Below are 24206 nucleotides of genomic sequence, written 5' to 3' on the forward strand. Positions count from 1 at the left end.
CTTTCTCAGGCAGGGGATTAAGAAAGAAAACTCTTTCGTGTGTACCATGAAAATGTCTGTAATAGCAAAAACATTCAGACTTGGGCTATATCTAAGCAGCTAAACAAAGGACGTTTTAAACTCATTACCTTTTCAAAGAAGTAATTAAAATAGAAGTTGTTTTGATGTGAAAATAAAAGATTGTTTTTATACGTAACTGTGTGTTTGCCTTTCATCTTTGTTTATAGCTTTAGACAATATGTGATGAGTGTAGCTGTGGGTACAAGAGGAAATCTGGGAAGAAATGAGGGAAAATACAAAAAGAAGGCTGAGAAACAATGGAAGGGTAATAGCCTAGAGAATGCTGTGACTGCATGCTACAGCCTTTTGCTTGCAATTCTACTATGTACATGGCAAGGGTGCTGGGGTGTCTGCAGACAGGTAGCTATAAAAGGATGGATGAAGATACTACCAGCTTATTGCAATGAGTGGAGCTCTATACACGTCCAGTTTTGGCAAGGTGGGGGCAGCTATAAAATTGGAGTGTGGAACAAAGGCACTAGGGGAATTTGAAGAACGTACTTGAAGCTGGTCTTAAAGCCTGCCTGTGTCCCAATGAAAGTTGTGAGAGCTTTATGACGAACATCATTGCCTGTAGACTGAAAAGGGGAGAGTGAGTAGTTTATGCATTTATTGCAAGAAAAGAGGGGTATGCATCAGTAGCAATTCTAGCCAGGGTGTGAACCCTAGACATAATATACCACAATAGTCCAATCATGATCTATGGTTTTCTTTTAAAAACAACCGATTTGCTAGATTTGTGGCTGGGAGTTAGGCCAACTGGAATTTCCTTCATGAGTACAGATGAGATTTCAAAATGAACCTTTTTTTAATTATCTAACTCGGTGTAGACTGGAAACACGCTGGCCTGGATGCCCTCTCTCACAGGATTCATTGCATTGTTCTAGGTGTAACAGTCAGCCACAGAAGCTCCAGGCTAGCACTGCCACTTTCCTTTGTTGAAAATGAGAAGTTTTCAATAGAATAGGTGCTTTCTGTTTTCTTTTTAAATCACTGAAAAGATTTCCCTCTGAATTTCAGAAGATCAAAATTCACATCAGACTGGAGGCATGCTTAATGTGTCATTTTTATAAGCTATTTTTCTGAAAGGGTCCCTTGCTAAACAGTGGCAAAATCAAGCTGAAATATCAGTCTAAAACAGCCTATAGCAAGGAGAGAATTCTTTTTACAAAGCTGTGTGCATTATTCATCAGTGTTCAGGATGGGAATCTTTTCAATCAATAAGGCAGAAAGCAACTCTGAACAAAAGGATAAAATCTTTCCCAAGACCTAAGAAAAAAAGATGCACTTTTTTTTGAGTTTCTATTTTTTATGAAATAACATCCTAACCTTGTGTTTAGAAAAGAATGTGAAATTGCTCCAATCATTGCAGCAAGTTCAGTAGCACCTGTCAGGTATGTTTTTTAAATATATTTGGTCTAACTTAAGGTCTGGTATTTTTGAAAGACACTTGATTGGCTTAAGAGTGTTATGAAAGGAGTTGACTGTACAAACAACTATAACTTTAACCTCTCATAATAGTGGAATACCAGTTTACCTACAATGTGTGAATTACTACGTTTTTGGAGAAGATACTCTGACAAGAAAATACTTTATTCTAAAACACGATGAGTAATCAAATATTTGGGACATCTGTTTAAGGAGGAGTCAAAGGAATTTGGTAGTGGTGTGGGGTTTTTGTTTTGTTTTGTTTTTATGGAACTAAGGTGACTGAGAGAGGACTTGGTGAAATACTTCACATCCAGAGAAGGCTAAAATGGAATGTGTTTTCTTCTCTTTTGATACAGGAGAAAGGAGCTTTATGTATGTGTGTATTGAGGGCAGGAAGAGAGTATTCCAGTGTTGCCTCAGACAGAGTTCAAGTGGTTTCTTCTGAGGCCTCTAGAATGGGCTGCTGGTACTTGAGACATGCTACTGGACTAGATGGAAAGTAAGAACAATCCAAAATGACACTTACTAGTAGATTCAGTGCAACTATAATTTAAATTCAATGGGTTGCTTGTTCAGTCAACTAAACAAGAGCTTTGTTGATATATTTTTAGTCTTTTCATTCATTTAGACATACAGTTGTAGGAAACCTTTAGAGTCCGCAAACAGCTGTTTCTCTAATCCTTCAAAAAGTAAATTCATAAGCAAATCTCCAGATCATGTTCTTGCTTAACTTTTTCTCACTTATTCTTTCCAGTTTAATATTGTTTTGGAAAACAGGAACAAAACAATATGTATAGTCTGCTTTGTAGTATTTTCCAGTCTCTAAGACAATTACACCTTTCTCAAAGAGAAAGGAAATTAAGTCCAATACCCATAAGTACCTTTTTTTGTAAGAACCTGATTTAATTAATGACGCTGAACTCTAATGCTATGGGCTGATCGGATCAACTTCTGAGTCATGTGTCTTGAATTTTATGCTGCTAAAATCTGGCCAAATGTTTGAGCCTCCAAAAATGACTTGTACCAATTATATTTTTTGTTTCATAGCCCAGTCCCTTGTGTTTAAGATCATGTGGAAGTTAAATCACAGAGGGAGAAAGAGGACAATATGAGAGTATGGTAAGCAGCCAGCTATAGAGCATGGCAAATTAAATTCAGAATAATAATACTTTCTCTTTTAATGTTACTTTTCTCTTTTCTTTGTCCTTTAAATTTTATCCTTACTTGACTTTGGATAGAGCCTTCTTCTATGTTAGACTAATCCTGCAATGTACTGCTAGCTTCAGATTACACGTGAATGACATTATCCGTGGGTATTTTTCCAGAACATGCTCTCAGGTCTTGAGCGACCTGTTCTTGTTTCTCACTGATTGGTTTAAAAAAGAAAAATACTTGGTATTTCTTGTTCTCTAGCATAAAAGTGACATGGTAGAGTGATTTCCTTCCTGCTGAAGCAGGAGTGTGAAAACAGGAATCATAACACTCCTGCTTGTTCTGGGACTCAAACTTCATAGCTGAGGATCACTTGCACCTTGCAATTGTAGTGTTTGCTGTCACGTCTGTATTGCATCAATATCCACAAAACACTCCATTCCTGGAGTTCTGTGCCAATCATCTGAGTTCAACCTAAAATCTGAGCAAATTCAGAGAATAGAAGATTGCCCCAAATTATTTCTCAACATCAGGAAAGAATCTCTCTAGAATTGCAGAGGCACATTTTTGTGCACAAAAGTGCTGCTTGTTTGTTCCTTAGCTTGCTTGAGCATTCTTTACTCTTTGACAGAGGAGCAGACATTCCCTTTGGATTGGTAATCAGCAGCAGAAACAATGCAAGCCACGTTTTTCACAAGCCAGAAAAATAACGGTCTTTGTTCTGGTCAGGCACAATGATTGAGTAGACATTATGTCCAATATCTGTATGAATTATTTCTTTGAAACAGTAATGGGGACTTCATGAGGAGAGGTAATTAATAAAGTTCCTTGTTTATCGATAGAAAAAAGTGACATTTTCTTGTGTCTTTAATAATGACTTAGCTCTAGAGATTGCCTGAATGTGAATTGGTACAGACAAAAGTTCAGCCTGTCACAAGATGATTAAGTTTTCAGTTTCAGTTTCTTACTGCTGAAGATTCGCATAGAAATGAAGTCTGGATCAAATTATATGAGAGAAAAAATGGTGATTCTTAAAACTTGTTGACCTTGATAAAGAAATTAGAGGAATGGTCATGAAAATTCTTTTAAGAGTTGATCAGCCAAAAATGATGCCAAAAAAAGGAACAATGGTTAAACAAACAATTGCTTTTTCTTTTTTTTTATAAAAGACTGGAAAGGCCCAGAATCAGCAGGTAGACATTTGGAAAGGCACTCAGTACAAGCAGAACACATAAATGATAGTTTGGTGGCTGGGACATGAAACAAGAATTTTTAGTATAACTATTTATGTACAAGTCTGCTTTGGAAGAGAGCATTAAATTGGCAACCTGATCAAACACAGATTCTAAACAAGCGAAAAGGCACTGGTGAAGGGGAATGCATGAGTAGCAAAGAAGAAATTCCTACAGGAAACACAGAAGTAAGATTAAGTAAAGAATAAAAACACCCTGCTGAAGCGTACTCAGTTCCCTGAGTGGAAAGACCTCATTCACCAATCTTTCCACTTATAAAATCATGGGCAGGAACTACAAGGAGGAAGAATAGTGAGAATTCACCAGTTCCAATAAATGGCTCAGGAAAGATCTGCAGTAGAGTTAAGAGAAATCTGGTCTGTGGGACAAAAGACTGTATTCTTGTACATGATTTGTTCATTATATTTAATATTAATTCAGAAGTTGAGGTAACTTCTTTGTAACAAGACTCATGGAAGGGGAAACCCTAGACTTAGACTGAAGGAAAGAAAAAGATTGGATTTCTGAGTCTGATGAGGCTACATAGGCAAGGACCTGTGTGATTGACACCTTTGCCATCAAAGGAGTCCAACTGAACTGTAAAAATGAGATGGGCCACATGTTAAGTGGGAAAAGCTAGGACAGTATTTGATGGCAACTGCCAGCTAGAAAGACAGCTGGAGTAAACTCCGACAGCACTGCCTGAATGATTTTCAGTCTTACTGAGAATACTGGAACAGAAGAGAGAAATAAACTGTGAAGATGACGTACTTTTATAGGATCTGTTATAGTCAAAACATATCCTTGCACATCTTTCTGTTCCTTCGCAGTTATAGGAAGTTCTGGGCAGAATGAATTGACAAAACTTTAACTATAGGAAGCCCATTACAGTACAAATAACTTGTGATTCATCAAAAGGGCAGGGGGACAAGCCTGGAGGAAGTTGAAGTCAAATGTCACCACCCAAAAATATATCTAAAATGATGACGTTTCTTCCTATGATGAATATTTGGAGTAAATTCCACAAAAGGCCATGCTCTTTACAAACTGTGTGATGCCAACCTTGCGTGGGCTGGGGATAAAACATAGAAATGGTTTCTGAAAAGATTCTCTAAATAACTTATTGACCACATCCTGGGAGCTGGCATTTGATGATGTTTATAAGCCCACAGCCATTTCAGCAAATGCCAGTAGCTCAAGACTTAGTGGAGTGGTACTCCAGTTACAGTGAGATGAATCCTGTCACACATTGTTTCAGGCAGCTTTCAGACGCCAAGAATAAGTATGCACAAATAGCAAGAGTGTCTGGCAAGAGGTTGGGCCATGGGAGAGATTCAGAAGATGCTTCCACATCTTGATAATTTCAGCAATGTGACAGGTAGATCGTAAGCCACTTGTGGTATTGATAAAATAGTAACAGTCAGACAAAGTGGCCCTTACTAATGTGTTTCAAACCTATCTCAAAAATATATTATACCAGGAAAGTCTCTGAGGATGACTGACTGTCTATTAAGGAGACCATAGATGACTGAGATTTTCAGCATCATAAAGGAGCCTGTGAAGATGCAACTGAATGGCCTCCTTTCATCACTGGACAAACCTGGTTTGTACAAGTAACCACTGATGACCACAGACAAACGAAAACCATCCGTGTTTTTTTGAGTTGGCCTCTATAGCCATCAGGGACCTGTGTTCTGCCTGACATTTTCATGCAAGAGGGGGGAGCTTTTTGTTTATGTGCGGCAGTTTCATAGCAGTTCCACCATCCTCAAAGGTCAGCAGTTTATGAGAAACAGCCCTGCCAGCTGCTGTAACGTTGCCACTCACAGGGCTTAACATATCCGCGGCGCAAATGAGGCTACAGAAAGGTAAAGTGACTGCCATTTACAATGTAGCGTACCATTTCCTTCTTTGGTGTTGGCTGACTAGTTGTTCTAGTTTTATGCTGCTTCTCAGTAACTCTGCAATTCAGCTGGTCACAGAAATCAACTGCTTTGGGTTCAGCACTCCAATCTCAAGAGTATTACTTCAAGCCCTAACCGCTTTGCCTGAGTCCTGATTGCCAAGAGCTTTGCTGCATCAAAAAGGCTTGGTTTTTTTCTTCTAAGGTACTGAATAGTGACCACATTACGTCTAGGAATAGTCCAGTTGGTTAGTCAGGAGAAATCCTGACAACTTTGGAGGTAAATTTTAATCTATATTAAACACATGAAGCTAAGATATGGCAGTCTTTTCCTGTCTGTACATTTATCTGATTTAAACAATATGCTTAATCAGATGGGTCCTGGTAAAAACAGTGTGATGTGAAATATGAATGTTGTCATTTATTCATCATGGGTGCAGCTGTAGCAAGAGTTCTCAACAGCCATGCAGCAGTACAGGCAAACCATTCAGCCTTAAATACTTACAATGCTTTCCTCTTTGAATTGTTCTGCACTTAATAGATTGTTGTTCTTCATCTTATGACAAAAGCATTAGTAGTAGCTGAATACTTGTTCCACAGAACACTATGACTTGAAGAATTTTTAATAACTGATAATTTCTGAAGGTATAATTGCTTTGTTGTGTAGTAGTGAACAGGTGGCTGTTATTGGCAGTAGAGGAAAAGGAATGTTGATGTCAATTGCTAGTTAACGTTTCCTGCTGGAACCTCTCGTAGACTTAAGATCGAGAAAAGAAATGTCCATTTCATGTGCTCATGTAATGGCAACTTGTGTTTGGGACAGGTGTAAAAGTGCATAGCATGAAAACCATATCCTGAAGCCTTAATCAGATTGTCCTCTTATTTTGCCTTCACTTTTACTAACATTTTCTAAAATATTAGAAATATTTTTCAATATTTCTCTTATTTCCAAGTATCAGGCCTAAGTTAAATTATACAGGTTGAAAAAAATACTTAAGTAGCCCCTGGAGAGCGTATGGTAGAGATGTTCTCTTACCCAAGGACCTAACCTCTTTTGATTTCTGTGGGAGAAAAAAGAAATGTACTTACTTAGAACTGTGTTGGCAGTTAAGACAAGAATCTGTCCCTTCCATAAGATAGGCCTAGTCCAATGTTTTTAACGCAGTCAATGGGAGTTTGATATCGACTTCAGTGAGCTCAGGATCAGTTTCTCCTTCATGTCTGGAAGCAAAGAGCTGCCACTCTGGGTATTTAATCCTGGAACGTGAAGATGAGCCTGTGATCCAACAACATTCGAGGAGAGTCCCTGCCCTCGGTCTGCATGTTTTGCAGCAGTGAGCGGCTGTGAGCGTTGAGAATGTATGCAGGCATTAGTGTCTTTGACTTCTATGCCAACATATATAAGGTAGGTCCTTCTATAAGTCTCTCTAGAGGTATATAGACAATATTAGAATTCTACTGTTTGGCCCAGATATTTTAGGTATTTATGTTTCTTCTTATGACACGTTCTGCCTTGCCTGTCAGCCCAGCTCTAAATAAGGCAGTCAAACGCAAACGCGCAAATGGAGAGGTTTCTTTAGCATTGGGAAGCACATGCAAACTCTCAGAATAGATTTCCCGTGCCCCTCTCCCCTTACTAGAGTCTTGTTTCATTTTGGAAAACTGGGCACCTCTGGCTAATTTTCAAAGCACTGCCCAAGAGGTACACCAAACCCTCTCCCACGGGCATTGCTGAGAAGGATTTGGGTGGGTACTCCCTTTTATAATTTTGTCCTATTGCCCGGTTGACCTTAACTGCAATAGGATTGCAATATTATACAGAATGGCCCTGATGTACTCTAGTTTTTAATAAAGATGCTATAGTAGGTTGGGGTACATCTTATAGATGGTGATTTTGGATTAGCTACTGTGTTCGTTATTATTGTGGTTTTAGTTTGGTAACTTGTGAAGTGACTTGAGAGTGTGAAGCATTTTTTTTATACGGTGTATAAGGCAGTGAGTCTCAGAAATGTTATCTTATTACATTAAGCTAGCTGGTGTATTCCTACTGATGTTGTATTTTAGTTCTAGTAAACTCACGGAAGGCTTCTGTGTATTTTATCTCATAGCACTAATAGGAATTTTATTAGGCACCAATAGGAGTTTTATTATAATAAACTTAGTTTGCACTTCGAGAAAAAAAAATTTCTACAATATAGTGTAATGATTTTTGGTAGAAATGAGGTATAAACATTAACATATCTCCTTTGAAGGAAGGAGATCTTTACTGTGCTTTTCTGTATAGAAGTAAACTTATATTGCATTCTGAGAGTAACAAATGATATTTAAAAGTTTTCAGTGCTTTGCAACACCACTTGGCAAGAAGATTGTTTTTTATTTCTGATGCAACTAATGTACAAACCCAAATTATTTTTCTTTTTTTCCTTCTGTTTTGTGGCCTAATTTGTTCTCTCTATGTGATCTTAGCAGTAATAAATTAACAATTTCTTTGCTATTTTGAATACTACCTTACATACAAGGATCTCAGCGCATGTTATAAAAGCTATTAAATGAAGTAACCCTCCTTCATGCAAAAGGGAAGTATTGGTCCTTTTTATTATAAAAAGGTGGATAGTGAGGTGCGCAGATCTTGCACAGAATGCCAAGATCACGCAGGAAGCCTGTGGCAGGGATGTAGATGGAATGAAGGAATCCTTTAACACGCTGTGCATATGGTTAGAGCAGCCACAGAGTTTCTCTGTGCATCCATAGGCATTTTAATTTACAGAGTCTAACTGCACCTGATTTCACTGTTGCTTTTCCTTGTTTTCAGTTGACAGCCTAATGTAAGCCAAAGGCTGCGCCAAGCAATACATACTGGCAAATGTAAAGGAGGTAGCTATATCTTTCAGGAATCTGTTCGTTCACTCTTCAGCTAGACAGACATTGCTCGTTGCCGTGCAGCCGAGCAGACATTTTGTAAGAATGTATGTGACTGTTAGTGACCACTTTCAATCGCTCGTACGCTGCTCTGTTACAAAATTATTTTCCCTGGTCCTTAATGCTTAACCCAGTGCTTACTACTTGCTTGATCAGTCCCTGAGACCAAGCCTTTGTTAGGTTGCCTCATTTTCTTCAAAAACACCGTGGGAATAATACTATTTCTGACTCCTACAGGTAATCTCAGGGGATTCCTGTAGCACAGTAGTGTTTTACAGGGCTCCAGAGGCAAAGGGACTACTGCGAAGAACTGTTTCTCCCTTTTCTGAAATCACTGCTGTCACTTGAGTCTGAACTGGAGCCTCTGTATTCACACTCCCACCAACAATACAGGATCTGTCTGAAGCTCTGGAGTATGCAGAACCATTATTTAAAAGTTAAATATAACGTAGGCTATTGCTTGTACTTGGTACGCCTGCCTTTTTCCCAACTGCTCTTCTCTTCTTGTCCCTGTCTAGATGGAGAATTGTCAGCTGTGGCCTCAAGCAGGGTGTGTTTGGTAGCTGCAGGATTCGGATGCCAAGTTCTGGGATATCATGCTCACAGTGGCATTTGGGTCTGCAACAGGCTCTGGCATTGCACTGCCTGCAGCTGTGAGGCTCTCTGTGAGGTGGTGTCGGGTCAAGCTGCCTCCTCCATGGCAGAGCCCCTTGCTGATCATTTGCCACTTTCTGTACCAACTACTTCTCGTTACGGTATAAGAAAGACACATGCAGGACTCTTATGGCCACTGTGGGTAGGGCCTGACAACCATATATTGTTTTGCTTTAGATCTGTACTGCGCCTGTAAAATTATCTCACACAGTAAATGTCATCACATGAAAAACTTGCGCTTCCAGTGCAAGCTTACTTCCAGCAGGCTCTAGGCAAATTCTTCAGGAGATTCTCAATGCTCAAATATTTATTAATTAGGACATATTTGCTTCTGGAGACCTCTTGGATGTGTTCTACAAATTGTAGGGAAATGAACATTCCCAGCAGTTAGCAATGTATTTTATTACACTCGCTCTTGGTTGCCCACCAATTCACTGATGAACCCCTCTGGCACCAGCTGCATGGCCACGTACAGGAAAATATTAAATTTCCATGAAGAGAATGTGGCTTGCAGCATGCTCAGGAAGTCATTGCCTCCTTCAGAGCCTTTGAGTCTGGCAGCAACTGGGAGCATCCTGCAGTCCGCTCGCAGGAGCTCGGTACCAGGCGCTGACAACATCTCTGGTAATTCCAGCCTTTTGGCTTCATCTCAAGTGCTTTTGCTGTGGAAAGCTGACTATAACAATGCCTGTTGCTACTTCTACTCCTGTTTATTGTCCATCTTGTTTGATTCTGCCTTTGAGATGTGATACACAGACGTAAGCTTATGCAGGTGTGTGTTTGTGTAGGTATGCCAAACTGGTGTAGTAGTCACACCAGCTGAAATGGGGTTAATCTGACAAAGTGAATTAGATTGGTAAATGCAGTGATTCTGTTCCACATAGCCAGTGAGGCAGCTGTAAATGTTCCCTAGTGTTTATTTTCTAAAAAGCATCATGGTCACAAGAAGAATGAACCATCTGAAAAGGTCGGTAATGCGGAGACAAAAGTTGACTGAAAAAGTCATTTTAATTATTCATCTTCCCAGCCCGGAACTCATGGGATAAAAAGAGTAAAAGTAGCAATATCTGTGATAGATGGGCTCCAAATAAGAACCTAGGGACTGATATTTAAAATCCTCATCTCTTACTGGTATCAGTGGAAATGGTGAGTGCTCAGCAACTCTCAAAATCAGTGAAATCAGATTTCAGCCATTGTCTTTGTTCTGAGAGATCTGTTAGAGTGGCTGTTCTCATATGTGCACTAGAAATCATTTTGCTGTGGGTGAAACAGAGCTATCCCTGGGACAGAAACACAGCAAAAAACCATGGGGAGGATACATTTTTTGACCCTGATGATAGTGAAGTAATGCCATACCTGTTACTAAGATCCTTTCTTAAATGCTCTCACGTAGCAAGCTGCATAGACCTTATTCATGGTAACAAATGACTTGCTTTATCTTCAGTTTTGTCTCCACTTCAGAGAACCAAATGACTGTTTCAACGTGCTATTTTAACTACTCCTTTATGTCTGCTAACATAAAAGCCTAATGTAGTCATCTAACATTGATAAATGTTGTAAGTCAGTAATGTGCCGTGTGGCTTCCCCAGAATGTTTCGCTCTTGTTCTGACTGTCTGGATACGAGAGAGAGAATATTTAACTTTCTTAGTGGATCCTTCTGTGGATTCCAGTGTGGTCTAGCTGATGAAATAAGTATTCACTGTACAGCAACTGGTGAAAGGTGCCTGTCAAAATGTTAAATGTAAAACTGCTTTAAAAAGGTAATATCGGTTATAATTAACAGTATGGTTTTAACGTGGATTTTTTTGTCTTTTTCTTTTCCTTAAAACCAGATTTCCATAAGAAAGATTGTAACCTTAGCAGAAAAGACATGGGACTCAAACTACCAAAAAAAATCCAGTGGGTATTTGTCGTAATTGCTGCTGTGAAACAAATTGAGACCACTAGAAAGAGATTACCTACAATAGCACTTGGTTTTCATAAAGCTTTCATGACTTAAAGCCCTGCTCTTTAATTAATTTTACTAATAAATTAAATTACAACATCCTGCCAGCCAACTATCATCTCCAGATTGTTGAAGAGAACAATGAGTGACATGCTTGAGGACAAAACCAGCATGGCCGTCATACCTCAGGAGGAGATTTCAGGAATTCCTGGCTTTTAAAGATCACTGGAATATGCCACTCCCTCACGCTGTGCCTCTCCCTGCTCTGTCTGACAGGCAATTTAATGTCACATAATGTCCCTTTTGTCAGAATTATACATGATGCAGGCTCAACCTGCTCAAATGACATTAGCAGTACTGAATCAAGCACTGTCATGTCAGAGGAAGTATGGTGATCAGAGTCAGCCATCCCCACACTGACCCTGAGATCAGGCTTCAGTAAGGCATGGCTTACAAAAATGTTGTGTATTTTTCCTGAAAGCTATCAGAAATCCCCAGTATCACCATAGAATCATAGAATCATTAAGGTTGGAAAAGACCTCTAAGATCATCAAGTCCAACCGTCAACCCAACACCACCATGCCCACTAAACCATGTCCCTAAGCGCCTCAGCTACACGTCTTTTAAATATGTCCAGGGATGGGGACTCGACCACTTCCCTGGGCAGCCTGTTCCAATGTTTCACCACTCTTTCAGTAAAGAAATTTTTCCTCACGTCCAATCTAAACCTCCCCTGGCACAACTTGAGGCTGTTTCCTCTCGTCCTATCACTAGTTACTTGGGAAAAGAGACCAACACCCACCTCGCTACAACCTCCTTTCAGGTAGTTGTAGAGAGCGACGAGGTCTCCCCTCAGCCTCCTTTTCTCCAGGCTAAACCACCCCAGTTCTCTCAGCTGCTCCTCATAAGACTTGTTCTCCAGACCCCAAAAGTTGCTTGTGTCAATCAGTTACTGCTCTGGTGGCAATACCTTTTCTGACAGAATGACATGTTGACCCAGGGGCTGGCGGGTTCCCTGAGGCCATCGGGGAGGACCTGGAAGCTGTTTTGAGGCATCTGAGTGCTCCTCACTGCTCTGTGCTATCGGTACTAGAGATAGCCACTACACATTTCCTATGCTATTTCAGTGAACCCTTGCATTTAGTCATTAACCTATGTTGGCGGTAATTGGGATTGTGATGACTATAAAATATAATTTTAACCAGATTAGAATATGCCTAAGGTCAGAATCAAACTTTCAGAACCTGACAGGAAAAGAAGTCAAAGTGCTGACAAGCTAGTGTAATGTGTAGTAAGCAAGAATAAAAACCAATATATGATTTAAACAGTATACTAATTAATACAATATAGATACTGAAAGCCCTGGGAAACTGAGGGAGGGCTCTGTTTCCTTCACAGTTTAGAAACAGCCAGAACATACTGTCCTTGCACTAGATAACAGCAGCTCTTTGCCAAGGTAGGGGAGAAGACCCTCTCCATTTGAATCACTAGCTGGTCTTTACCAACATTGGCAAAGAAAGACTTCCAAAGCTAGCCAAGATAGCGGGAAGTTCAAAAGAAAGGAATAAAATGTTTATTTTTTTAGTTAATCAGTCTCTTGAGTCAGCAGGTCAAATTAAACTAAGTCAGTTCTTTGCATTTGATGTACTGGGAGAGATGATTTTAAGATCATTTGGACTGATTCTGTGGTGAGCCCTACAAATGAGACTACTGTGCTATTTTAGTCTAATTTATTGTATGAGTGCTAGATTGAAGTAAATTGCCGTACTTAATACCTGTAGGTGAGCACAATAGTTTGCTTTGTAGAAACATGTTTGAACAACTTCTTAAATGCTAAATGACTTTAGGTGTGAAGGAATTAATGTGTGCTGTATGCTGAACCACTTGGTAAAAAATGTTATGTTTGAAAAGTTTATGTGTGGTACAGCCTGATGCATTTCATCCTTTATTGAGAACTTTCCAGTTTGGTCTAAGGGGAGGTGATCGGTTCTATCTACTTTCAAGTAACCTATTTACATCCTTAGGCCTAGATCATATCGTATCATGTTGTGGGTCTGGGGGTTAGTTCTGGTCTGAGCTATATTTGGTTTTTGAGGGTAAAAAAAAAGTAATCCCACTATTAAGAGATTTTTCTTCCTGTTTTTAAACCATTCCTATACTTCTAGGACAGTAAAATTAATGACTTTATTAACCACTCTTTACCTGACTGCAGTGAAGGGATCTCTTCTTCCAGAAAAGATCATTGTGGTATTGGCATGTCAGACAGTTCTGTCTTCACTTTTACTTTAGAGAAAGAAGAGAAATTCTGGGACATGCCTTTGACTGTGTTTTGAGTAAAACAAAAAGAGGAAATGGAGCAGGGGGGAGAAGATTGAGGGAGATGTTCAGAAAAGGCAGTGCGTGTAAATGAGAGGCTAAAAGAATGTGAGTAAGAGAAATTGCTTCTGGGTTTTAATAGGAAAGGGAGAGCTTATTCATTTTGTCTCCTTCAGTGAGTTTGTCTGAGTCTGCCCTGGAAGAGGTCAGGGCTGTGCTGGGACGGCCACCCTCATGGTCTAGCAAACACTCTGCTGGTGGTTGCTCACAAAGAAGCGACACATTCCTTTTGAGCTGTTTGGGTTGCATGCTCCCAGCTTGAACACTGAAGAAAATTGTGTGAGGAGGAACCGACGGCTGCAGAATTAGTAAAAAAGGTTCATGTGGAACATACCACAGTTCCTGGGCAGGATCCTGTAATCCTAGATGGGATGGCATTATACTGTGCTTTCACATTGGTTGCCCTTTTGTATTCCAGGGGACTATTTGGAGAAGCAAATGCTGTTTGGCATGGGTCTGGCCCTGCATAATTTACATTACTGTTATTGTATTTTATAGCATGCAGAATAGAGACTCGGTTCTGAACAGACTATATGGAAATGTGGCTGCCATTTGTCAGTCCAGATTTAATTAGTTGCATTAGCTGTAGCAGTGAAGATTGAGTGAGCAAAATGTGCCTACACACAGGCAGAAACATCAAGAAATAGTTGCTTTTAATGGAGAGTGACCCAATTTATAATCAGGTTTCATGCTTCTTATTTTCTGACAATGCAAGTCTGGACTCTTATCGCCTCAGACAAATATGGGGGGGGGCAGGATTCTCAGAGACGGAACTTGTACAGCTGTAGGTTACTGTCTGCTGCTGCTGTATCCAGCTGTTGTATTAGTATTTATTCTAGCACAACACTGCAGAAATAAAAACAAAAAGGAGGAAAGAAAAAAATGACAGAACCAGAATGCCTCACAGTAGTTAGCTCAACAAAGCCTGGCACAGTCAACCATTTAAACACCTGCTTAAATCTCAACGCATTCAAAATTCAGCAAATCACTTATGCTTGCGCACTAGAGCTTTGCAGGTCTGGGCCAAAGGACTGGGAAAAAAGGAGATTTTTTGAACACTGGAAGAATTATGATCTTGATGCACCTGGAATTTCTCTAGTTTATCTACCTCAGCAAAACAGGTGTAAAAGAGCACTGCATCACAACAGTAGCCTCTTACAGCACTGATGTGTGCATATAAATGACTGCAACATGTGTAAGAGATGCAGACTCAGAAAATGTTGCCTCAGTCTCTGACAGCAGGTATTTTCCTGGAAGTACAGAAGGGCCAAATTCAGACCTGAGAGTGGTGGTTGCAACTTCTTTGAAATCAGAATTACAAACACATACCCTAGATCTGAACTTGACCTTAAGCCAATTTGTATTTCCAGTTGAAATATATCGGAGAAACCAGAGGGATTTTTTTTTCCCTTTTTGCATGTAATGTTTTGATGACAAAGTTTGTTTCTGGTGGTAAAACACATGACAATATTAAAATGAATGCAACTAATCATGATTGAACAGGCATGGTATAAACCTGCCTACAATCCCTGAGAAATAAAACTTAGCTGGCATGCCGCAGGTACTTCTCAAGCAGGAGGGGCTGCTTTTCTATATAGACTGTATTTATTACGGGTGGCTGGGTATCTGCATTCTGGCTCAGTTCCCTGTAGTAAGGAACTGACCACATTACTATTTGCAAACACAGGGTTCACTCAAGTGGTACTAAAAAGAGAAGAGGTGGGGCAAGCAGAGCTTTAAAAAGAAAAGAGGAGTCTGTCTAAGTTTGTATGTAAAAAGCAACTGCATATTGGAGAAGGACGGTACCTGGAGATCTCGCTCCCTGTACTCCACTGAGGGCTGTGGTGAACAGTTTTCTAAATTCACTGCTTTTAAGATTTAAACAGCAGTTTTGCTTGTTGTGAGGAAATTTGCAGTGATCCTTGCGAGCATTGCTTTTAAGCTGTGTTAAATTTGTGGCAAGAGTGTCAGGCATTTCATACTTGGCTTCCAGGAAAAAAAAAAAAAGAAACAAACGAGAGAGAGAAAAAAACCGACGTGTGTGGGGAAGAAATCTCCCAGGAATTTCCTCAAGGTTGTAGTCAGACACAGTAAGGGCTAAAGTGACAAGAAAAGCAAGGCAAAGATAAAACTTGGTATTGTGATAAGATGTCTGAGTGTAAAGTGGGAGATTGCAGAAACCTTTTGGGATTACACATGCTCATCTTGTCCTGGATATGACTGAATACAAACTAGTTTTTCTCTAGTGACAGTTCAAAAACCCCTCAAGATTATGTTTCTCTTGCTTGTTGCTTTTTTGCCAGTGGTTTTTAAAATTGGTTTTGTCAGCCTCTCAGCTCTGCAGCACTGGAACTGTCCTAATGGATACAGACTGAAGACTGAAAACTCTTCTTGTATAGGTAAGTTGCTGACTAGTCACAGATTAAGAAAACTGCATTTGTATTCCCTTAATTGAGCTTTATAATTTTCAAAGAGTTTTTTTACAGATTGCTTGTGTGTTATACTGGCAGAATTGATAAATCAGCTTCTCAATCTCTTTTGCTTCTCATAATGAACAGAACTCATTTTATTTAGTTTGTTTTTCAGAAATCAGTCACTTGTCTGTCAGTTTAACTATCGGAAAGCAGGATAAACTTTTATATGATCATTAAGAGATCTGAACTGTTCCCTAGTTACCAAAATTCCTTGCCATAGCTTTAGTGTCTCGTATTTTCAATACATGTGCACACACACATATTCGTGCTTCTATGTATGTAAAATTTGTGTATAGGTGTATTTTTGTATTTCTATATACACATAGAAAGTGTATTTTAATGATTATGTATTAGTATATACTTAGATGTGGTCTAGATAACTTTAAAAACTACTCTTTCTATGTTTATTGGTGCATGTAGATATGTGTGCTTATATTAAATAATGCGTCTCATACAATACATAAATCGCAGGTGTGTTTGATACTGTAGTACTAAAGTCTGGGTGAAATGTATGACACCGATATTAATATAATTACCTCCAGTGATTTGGAACATGTAAAATACAGGTTCCTATTCTTTACAAAGTGTAAGACAAAGAATGACAGAACCCTTCTCCCTACCCTGCTACCTTGAAGTCCAATTTTTTTTAGAAAGCCAGAGCCAATGAAGTCATGGGCTTTGCGGTAAGGAGATGAGGAAACACTCTGTAAGGATTCAAGCAAACAGACCTAATACTTGGAGTTAATGCTTTTGCCTTAGATTGCTTGGACTTCAGAGGCTCTGACTCAGTTCTTGACATGATTCCAGTGATTTAATAACAGGTGCCTCCTCTGTGCATTCTGCCAAGAAATACCATCTTGTAAGCAGAAAATAGAAGCATGCATGTTAAATGCTCTCGGATTGAGAGAGAAGGTGCTAGGCATTTTTTGTGTACAAATGATAAACCCGACTGAAGGTTTATCTGAGAACCAAACTCACCTAGGGTGCTTCCACACTGATGCTTGAATTCAAATGAGAAGCACACTTCTGAAATGAATCTCCATACTGCCACCTCTTACTGTGCTTGTCTTCACATTGTGGAGCACTCTCAAAGTGCACAAACTGGAGTCCCTTTAGGCCAACCTAAACCAGAAGGTGTTCCCATAGGAGACCATCTGTCCTCGCCGCTGTTGATGGCCATTCGGTCCATGGGACCAGACTAGATCTCGTTCTCCGCAACCTCAACCTGAAATATATGCAGCGTGTATGTCATATCCTCAGCAACTGTTGCACTTTACACAGCCTCTCCTATAGGTCCACACTATTTGCTGATATGTACATAACTTCCACAAGCTAATTAGGATGTATATTAGTTATGACTTTTACATTACTGGGTTGCCCAATTAAGAGCTCACATATAACAGGAGAAGCCTACTGATGTGAAGGGAATCGCTTGGCTATTGTTTAATGAGTCAAAATGCACTCTAAATATTGACATTCAAAAGGCTGGAAAGATGTATTTTTTATTTCAGTTGACATATTTCGCATATTGTTGTACATCATTCTTCCATTAATGGAGACATAACCTGCCCTGCATTATGTCTTTTCTGTCGAAAATTAGATACATTCAGCTGCTGTATGAATGGGGGCACTCCAGGTAAAGCACCAAACCAGAATGGCCGGTAGCTCAGCAAACTCTGCAAGAAATAGTAGTAGAAGTCGTCTTTTGCATAAGAGCTAACGTTACTATAACATACTCTGAGCAATTCCATGTAACATAGAATAAATGAAAAATGAGATGTGCTAGGGTATCCTTTTAATTAGATACCATTGGATTACAGGGGATTAAGCAAAGGTGAAATTTTGACATGAAACGTGAGACTGAAGGATGCTTTGGTGGAATGGATTTCCCCTGTTCTTTCCTCCGTGTGCTGGATACACAAGTTGTGTTCTGACCAGAAGACCGGATGTATGATATTCTGGTTCATTAATTATGTGAGATAGAGGGTGCAGTGGAAGCAAGTGGTAGGAAGCTGCAGGCAGGCTTTGAAGGTAATAGTGGGGATAAAAGTGGTGAGTGGGAGATATGACTCATATCACCGAACTGTGAACAATGACAGCAAGCTGAACTGTGGCTTGGTGACCATTCTTGGTGAGCTGTAATAAATATACCAATTGTAAAATGTTCTTTGTCATCTGTGATTGTGGTGGCATCGTGCCAGCCATAAGGACTACCCTGAATTGAGAAGGTGTCTGCTCTCTGTTAGTGAACTGTTACAAGCAACGCTTACTGGAAAGTGTGTAGGCTTTTCTAGATTTGTTTTCCATACTTCCACTACAGATGAAGGTCTAAGTCGTGCTCTTCTTACATTGCTAAATAGCTCACTTCTTAATTAGTTCCTTTTATTTCTAGGGATATTCAAAGATCAAAGACCTTCTCATCCTGTGGAAGGATAATGAAATCTAACCCTAAATGTCTCACATAATTTTATACAGTTATTTTAAGAGAGATTATTTGAATCCTGACTTGGTATGCCAAGAGAGGAGAGGCCTTTCAGAGGGGCTGCGTGTCCCACAACAGCAAGGTTTATGAGAGAGAAAGTATGGGAGAAGAGATCATGAGGTCAGAACAGATCATGAGGGCAGAATAAGACTAGTCTGGTGAATGAACATATCAGTTTATCGGCAAGTTATGGTAGAATTGGAAGCATTTCTGCAATTTTTGACATTACCATCTTGATTTAATAATTTATTTTAAGCTGATGTCAGGACTGGGGACTCAGTTACCTTTAAATAACTCGTCTTTCTTAGACCCCAGTGAAAACATAGAACCTTTTACCTCTAAAGAAAAATGGTCTGGGCTACACAGGAGTTATTATTCCTACAAGGTAAAAATATGTGCATAGTTGGTCCTGGGAGAGTTTTGATTTCTAAAATATTCAACCATGTAAGCATACACGGTACACCAGGGGATGGGCCTTATGCCTGTTGGAATCAGTTTCCTGTGCCCTCCTGAAGTACCGCTTTAACAACACTATTTTTTATTCTCTCATGGGCTTTCCCCACTCGAGACCAAAAAGTTTCCCACGTGGCACTGTTTATCTGAAGAAGCCCCTAGAGCAGCACCTTGCATTATCAATTTTAGACTGGATACTAGTGCCTGTTAGTCTTGGGCTACCCTAGGTAAATATATTATGTTCTGGATACTGCAAGACTGGAGGTGTACTTTGGCTTCAGGGCTCTTTGAATACTCAATTTGTAAGTTTTAAAAGTGAAGGAAAATAGTTATTTAAAAAAAACCAACAATATTGTAAAAAAGTTTTTGAAGAAGGCAAAGCACAACCCACATTATTGAAGTTTTACCTAAGTGTAGGTTCTTAAATTCTGCACATCTCTACTAACTTCTCACATTAACTGATCAGACCGTGTCACTTCTTCAGGGCTAACATGCTGCACATTCTTACAGAGCTACAGCCCGCAACTGAAGGTGACAACTGCAGCTATCTAGGTCAGCTCTTTTGGTCAGATGCTTCTTTCTGTGTCTCAAGCTTTCTTCCTTTCTTTCTTACTGTTTACCACTCTCCTGCCACGGAGCACTGGTGATGCGGAATATTAAGTTATTCCTCTTTGTGTTACATCTTTAAATTCACCTTAATTAGCTAAATCCTGGCTTCACTTTGCTCCATACAGCCTTCTGAAGACACACTGTTAAAGCTTCTTATGTTGTATTCTGAGAAATATGAAATGCCAAAACCTTACTAATTCACAGCTATCCTTTCTTTGCAAGCATCGCGTAAGGAGCAGTAAGAGCCAGTGAAATGGGGAACTGTGTTGTCTACCCCTGTCATGACATAGGGATAAACCTGTTGACACCCCACGGTATCCCTCTGTATTTCAGAAGAGCTGCAGTCGAGGCATGCTTGTTTCCCTGTTTTCAGTAGCTGTCTTCCAGATAGCTCACTTCATATTATACTGCCTTGGGGAAAGATGCTTGAAAATATTGTTACCAAATAGTAGTCAGGAATTCTTGAACGTGGGTCTGAACCCACAGACCAATTCACGAGAAGATTTCCATTGAATTCTCTGGAAATTGGATCCAGCGGAATGTGGACAAATACTATCTTTAGCTGTGAAAACTTAGATCAAAATAGGAAGGAGGTGAATATGTTACAAGAAATGACAGAAATGGCGTCACACATCACATGAAGCTTAATCCTGAAAAGGGCTAAGGGGCAGACTCCAGGACCAATGACTAATACTGCAAGACTTGTCATTGTTTTGCTCAGTGGAAAATAGCAGATATTAATTTTGTGTTCTGTTTTAAACAAAACTGACTACTTTCTAGTATCTAATTTGAAAGCCGATTTTAAAGGGAGCTGGATGACAGTATTTGCTGATGCCTTTCAAAGAGGGCCAGGAAAGGCAAGCCAATAACAGTATGTTGAAAGTTGCATGATCCAGGAAGTAGAGGTCCATTTTGTAGTTACTAATTTGCACATAGAATTTATTTCAAAGACAAAACCAAAAATATTTTTTTTCCATTTTTCCAAACCCTTGAGATCTGAGTCCAGAAAGGTAGAAAATGAAAGATATTGTAGTCCCTAGAGATCTTTTTTGCCATTTCTCTTCAAGACGTCTACAAGTGGTTTCTGAATTTGAGTATTTGAGCACCTCAGAGCCTCTGTCCTCTCAAAAATTGAGAGTGATCAGGTTGTAGTTTAAACCTCATTTAAAATTAGAGAGAGAGGATACTGAGCTGTGCCTCATCTATTTTATTGTGACCTGCTGATAGATGGAGCATCTTTTTCCATTTCTGGCTATCTTCTGTTCTTTGAACTGTATGCTTTTAACAAAATAGATAAAAGGGATGGGCTGCTTTCTTTGTAACCTCAAAAATTGAGAGTGATCAGGTTGTAGTTTAAACCTCATTTAAAATTAGAGAGAGAGGATACTGAGCTGTGCCTCATCTATTTTATTGTGACCTGCTGATAGATGGAGCATCTTTTTCCATTTCTGGCTATCTTCTGTTCTTTGAACTGTATGCTTTTAACAAAATAGATAAAAGGGATGGGCTGCTTTCTTTGTAACCCAGATGAAATTTCATGTTCAACCTTGTTGAAAAGATTATGGTGGTGGCTAGATATAGCGGATTGAATTAATCCCCAGTCCAACTCCAACAGGAACCAAATTCGAGCGAGGTTATTTGAGCGTGTGTATATTGTATATACAATATACATGTATATTTTATGTATATAATGTATGTATTTGTGGCCATAATGAAACGCAAGTTCTGTCTCACTGTGGTTTCTCTGTATCCCTGCCAGGCATACTAATGCTTCACCTTCTGCAATCAGAGCATTTCTCAGGACTCTCAATAAAGTAGCATATTTGTATGCAAAGTCATTGAGAGCTGCCAACATCATGATGACATGATTCATTGTTTTTGCTGATTCTCAAGGCATTTTTTGCATAAAGAAGCCTTTGAGAACTGAGCAGAACCTCATTCTTCCTTTCAGGGATGGCTGTCAGGGCACTGCAGACGGCTTTTGTGTTCACTAAGCCGATTTCTTTCACAGGGTAAAGTTCCCACTGGGGGATGTGGTTGCCAGGACACGTAAAACAGCTACAGCAGGATGCAACTCCGTGCTTTGCTTTGTCACTAAGAGTGCAGGTGAAGGCACTGCTAGTTACACCTGATGGATGGTTTTATGATCGAGTTCTTCTAAACCTTAAGAAACAGCCCTTTGTTTTGTTTTGTTTTGTTTTTGTACTTTAAGCAAAGAAGGGAGCATGTTAAGCATAGGACCCTCTTCCATTGTTAGTGCCATAAAAGCTGAATGTTCACAGGGCTGCAGCGTATTCTACAATAGTGCTGTGTCTGTTGGTGCTTCCTGTTTACTGCTGGAAGGGGCATTCTCCGGTGGCCGAGCTGCCTGTCGCCGCTGCACCCCTTGTCTTTTATTGGGCGGTTATTCTTCCACTATAGCCTTTCTTCAGCTGGGGCAATTGCTTGCTTTTCAGTATGTGTGGGATTTGCTTTATTATGTGAACTTTGGTGGTGATGAAAGTAGATTATCAATCTATCAAGTAGATTGATAACCCTGAAATCTTCTCTTCAAGTACAATTGCTGGGGAGGCAGTGTAAATTCTTGTAGCCTGATCAATCAGCATGCTCTTTCTTAGAGAGTCAGTTTTGTACACTCATATAAAGCTGGAAAATCCATCCTGTAAATAACAGGTCATTGTCCAGTTACCTTGGTACACAGCTCAGTAACCTGTGCTTGCTTAAAGCATGTCTTCCCAGTCTGATCTTGACTTGAGAATATCCACTGATGTTTTTCACACGTTCACAATTTTTCTTGGTAGCTAGTTCCCTTAGTGAATCACACTTCCTGTTAAAATGTGAATTTAATGTCTAAATTTGATTTCCCTGGCTTCAGTTCTCAGCCATCAGTCCTTGTTAAATCTTTCCTGCAAAAGATTATACAGTCCTTTAGAAAATCTGATACTTTTTCTTTGTGAAGGTATTTATATACTGTGATCAAGCCTTTTCTCAAGCTTATTTCAGATAATCTAAGCAGACTGAGCTCTTTAAGTGTCTCACAGAAAGGCACTTTTCCTTACACTCAGATCAGGCTTTTTATCCTTGTATACACTTTCTAACTTTTCAGGACCCTTTAACCTGTATCTGAGAAATACAAACAGCATGACAATATAGTCTGATCACTGCCATATACAGAAGTAAAATTATTTCTCCGCTGTCATTCATTTCTCCTGTGTTTATATGTGTTGTGATTTGAATTTTCTTGCCCAGTAACATGCTAAGAGGTCAGCTTTCTGTCCAGTATGAACACAAATTCTTGTCAGAGTAAGCAGTCTTCCAGATACAATCTGTAGGTCAGGCCTATCTTTCTTATTCTTATTTAATGTGTTCTTTATTGAGATTGAATAATAGTTCTTTTATCAGTGTTTCACATTGCTTAGTCAAATGACCTTTGTATTTAGCAATCTTACATCTACACAGTTGCCTTTATCACCCATACTTGTGATTTCCTCAGAGAAATAACATCAGATTTATTTAACAAGCCACTATTGTCATAAAAGTATATTGACTAACATGAACTACATTATAGCCTTTATCAACAGAGGCTTGCACCTGCTTTTGTACCGGTGACTAGATCCGATCAACTGTCCGGCTTAGTCAGCCAGTTACTCCATTTGAAAACCAGTGCATCAGGGAGAGATACAAACAGTGTTCATGCCTGCATACTTCTTCACATCTCTGCTAACACTGACAGCAGCTGTGACAATGAGCTGAGGTCACCAAAGCCCTCCCGTATTAGTTATCAAAGAGCCCTTTAGTTTTAACGACATCCAGGCAACGTTAGCCAGGAGTAGCTAGTTTTAAACTGGCAACCTGGAGCTCACAGTTTCTGTAGCCCATTGACAAACTTCTAAGTGAGTCAAACCTTTCTAGAGGCGATTTGGAGGAGTTCACTTCAATGCTGTGGAGAATGGCATATGCATCCCTAGTACATGTGAGAAAATATGCTCCTAAAAGCTGATTGTTTGAAGAAGATTGTGGGTTAGAATTAGAGTGCTTTATGGAGTTAAGTTCCTGAAAATGCTTCTGCTTTACCTTCATAATCTGTTCAACAGAAATCAGTTGCATGCGCTCTGATTATGCTTCATACATTGTCAAATTAGTTCATCTGCTATGTGGAACATAACGTTGTGGGAAAACTCTGAAAACGATACGGAAACATTCCCTAGTCTGTACAGACATGTTAGGTGGCTGTAAAGCATTGACATTCTTTTTGAACAACTTTGATACCTGACACAGAAGAAAACCCTAAACACTTCTGCTGCATGTAGTTTTTTAAAGCAGTTAAAGGAGACAGTTTCCCAGACCCATGGGATATCAGAGATCTGGTTGCTTAGCTCTCCCTAGGTTACTGGGAGAGAAAAAGTTTCTTTCAAAGTGCTGGTGTGAGTCGCTTAAATTGCAGTTCCTTGCAGTTATCATGAGGTGCCATTTCTGACCTTCTTTGAACTAGGGGAATCCTCACCTAACACTCAC

At 39.6% G+C, this 24206-nt stretch overlaps 1 protein-coding gene across 2 annotated transcripts in view; it reads left to right on the forward strand.

Moving 5' to 3' along the window:
- The first annotated feature begins 15299 nt into the window (after positions 1-15299).
- The window catches only part of EGF (epidermal growth factor), a 63106-nt gene continuing 54199 nt past the window's right edge, over positions 15300-24206 (forward strand). Inside the window, exon 1 of one of the 2 annotated variants that reach the window (XM_009273585.2) lies at positions 15300-16072. In XM_009273585.2, the coding sequence (XP_009271860.1) occupies positions 15946-16072 (127 nt within the window). In that variant the 5' untranslated portion in view covers positions 15300-15945. The remainder of the gene's footprint in view (positions 16073-24206) is intronic. The other variant, XM_009273584.2, reaches the window with a different exon arrangement.

The sequence above is a fragment of the Aptenodytes forsteri genome, unplaced genomic scaffold (assembly GCF_000699145.1).
Source record: "Aptenodytes forsteri isolate BGI_AS27 unplaced genomic scaffold, ASM69914v1 Scaffold93, whole genome shotgun sequence".
Lineage (NCBI taxonomy): Eukaryota > Metazoa > Chordata > Aves > Sphenisciformes > Spheniscidae > Aptenodytes > Aptenodytes forsteri.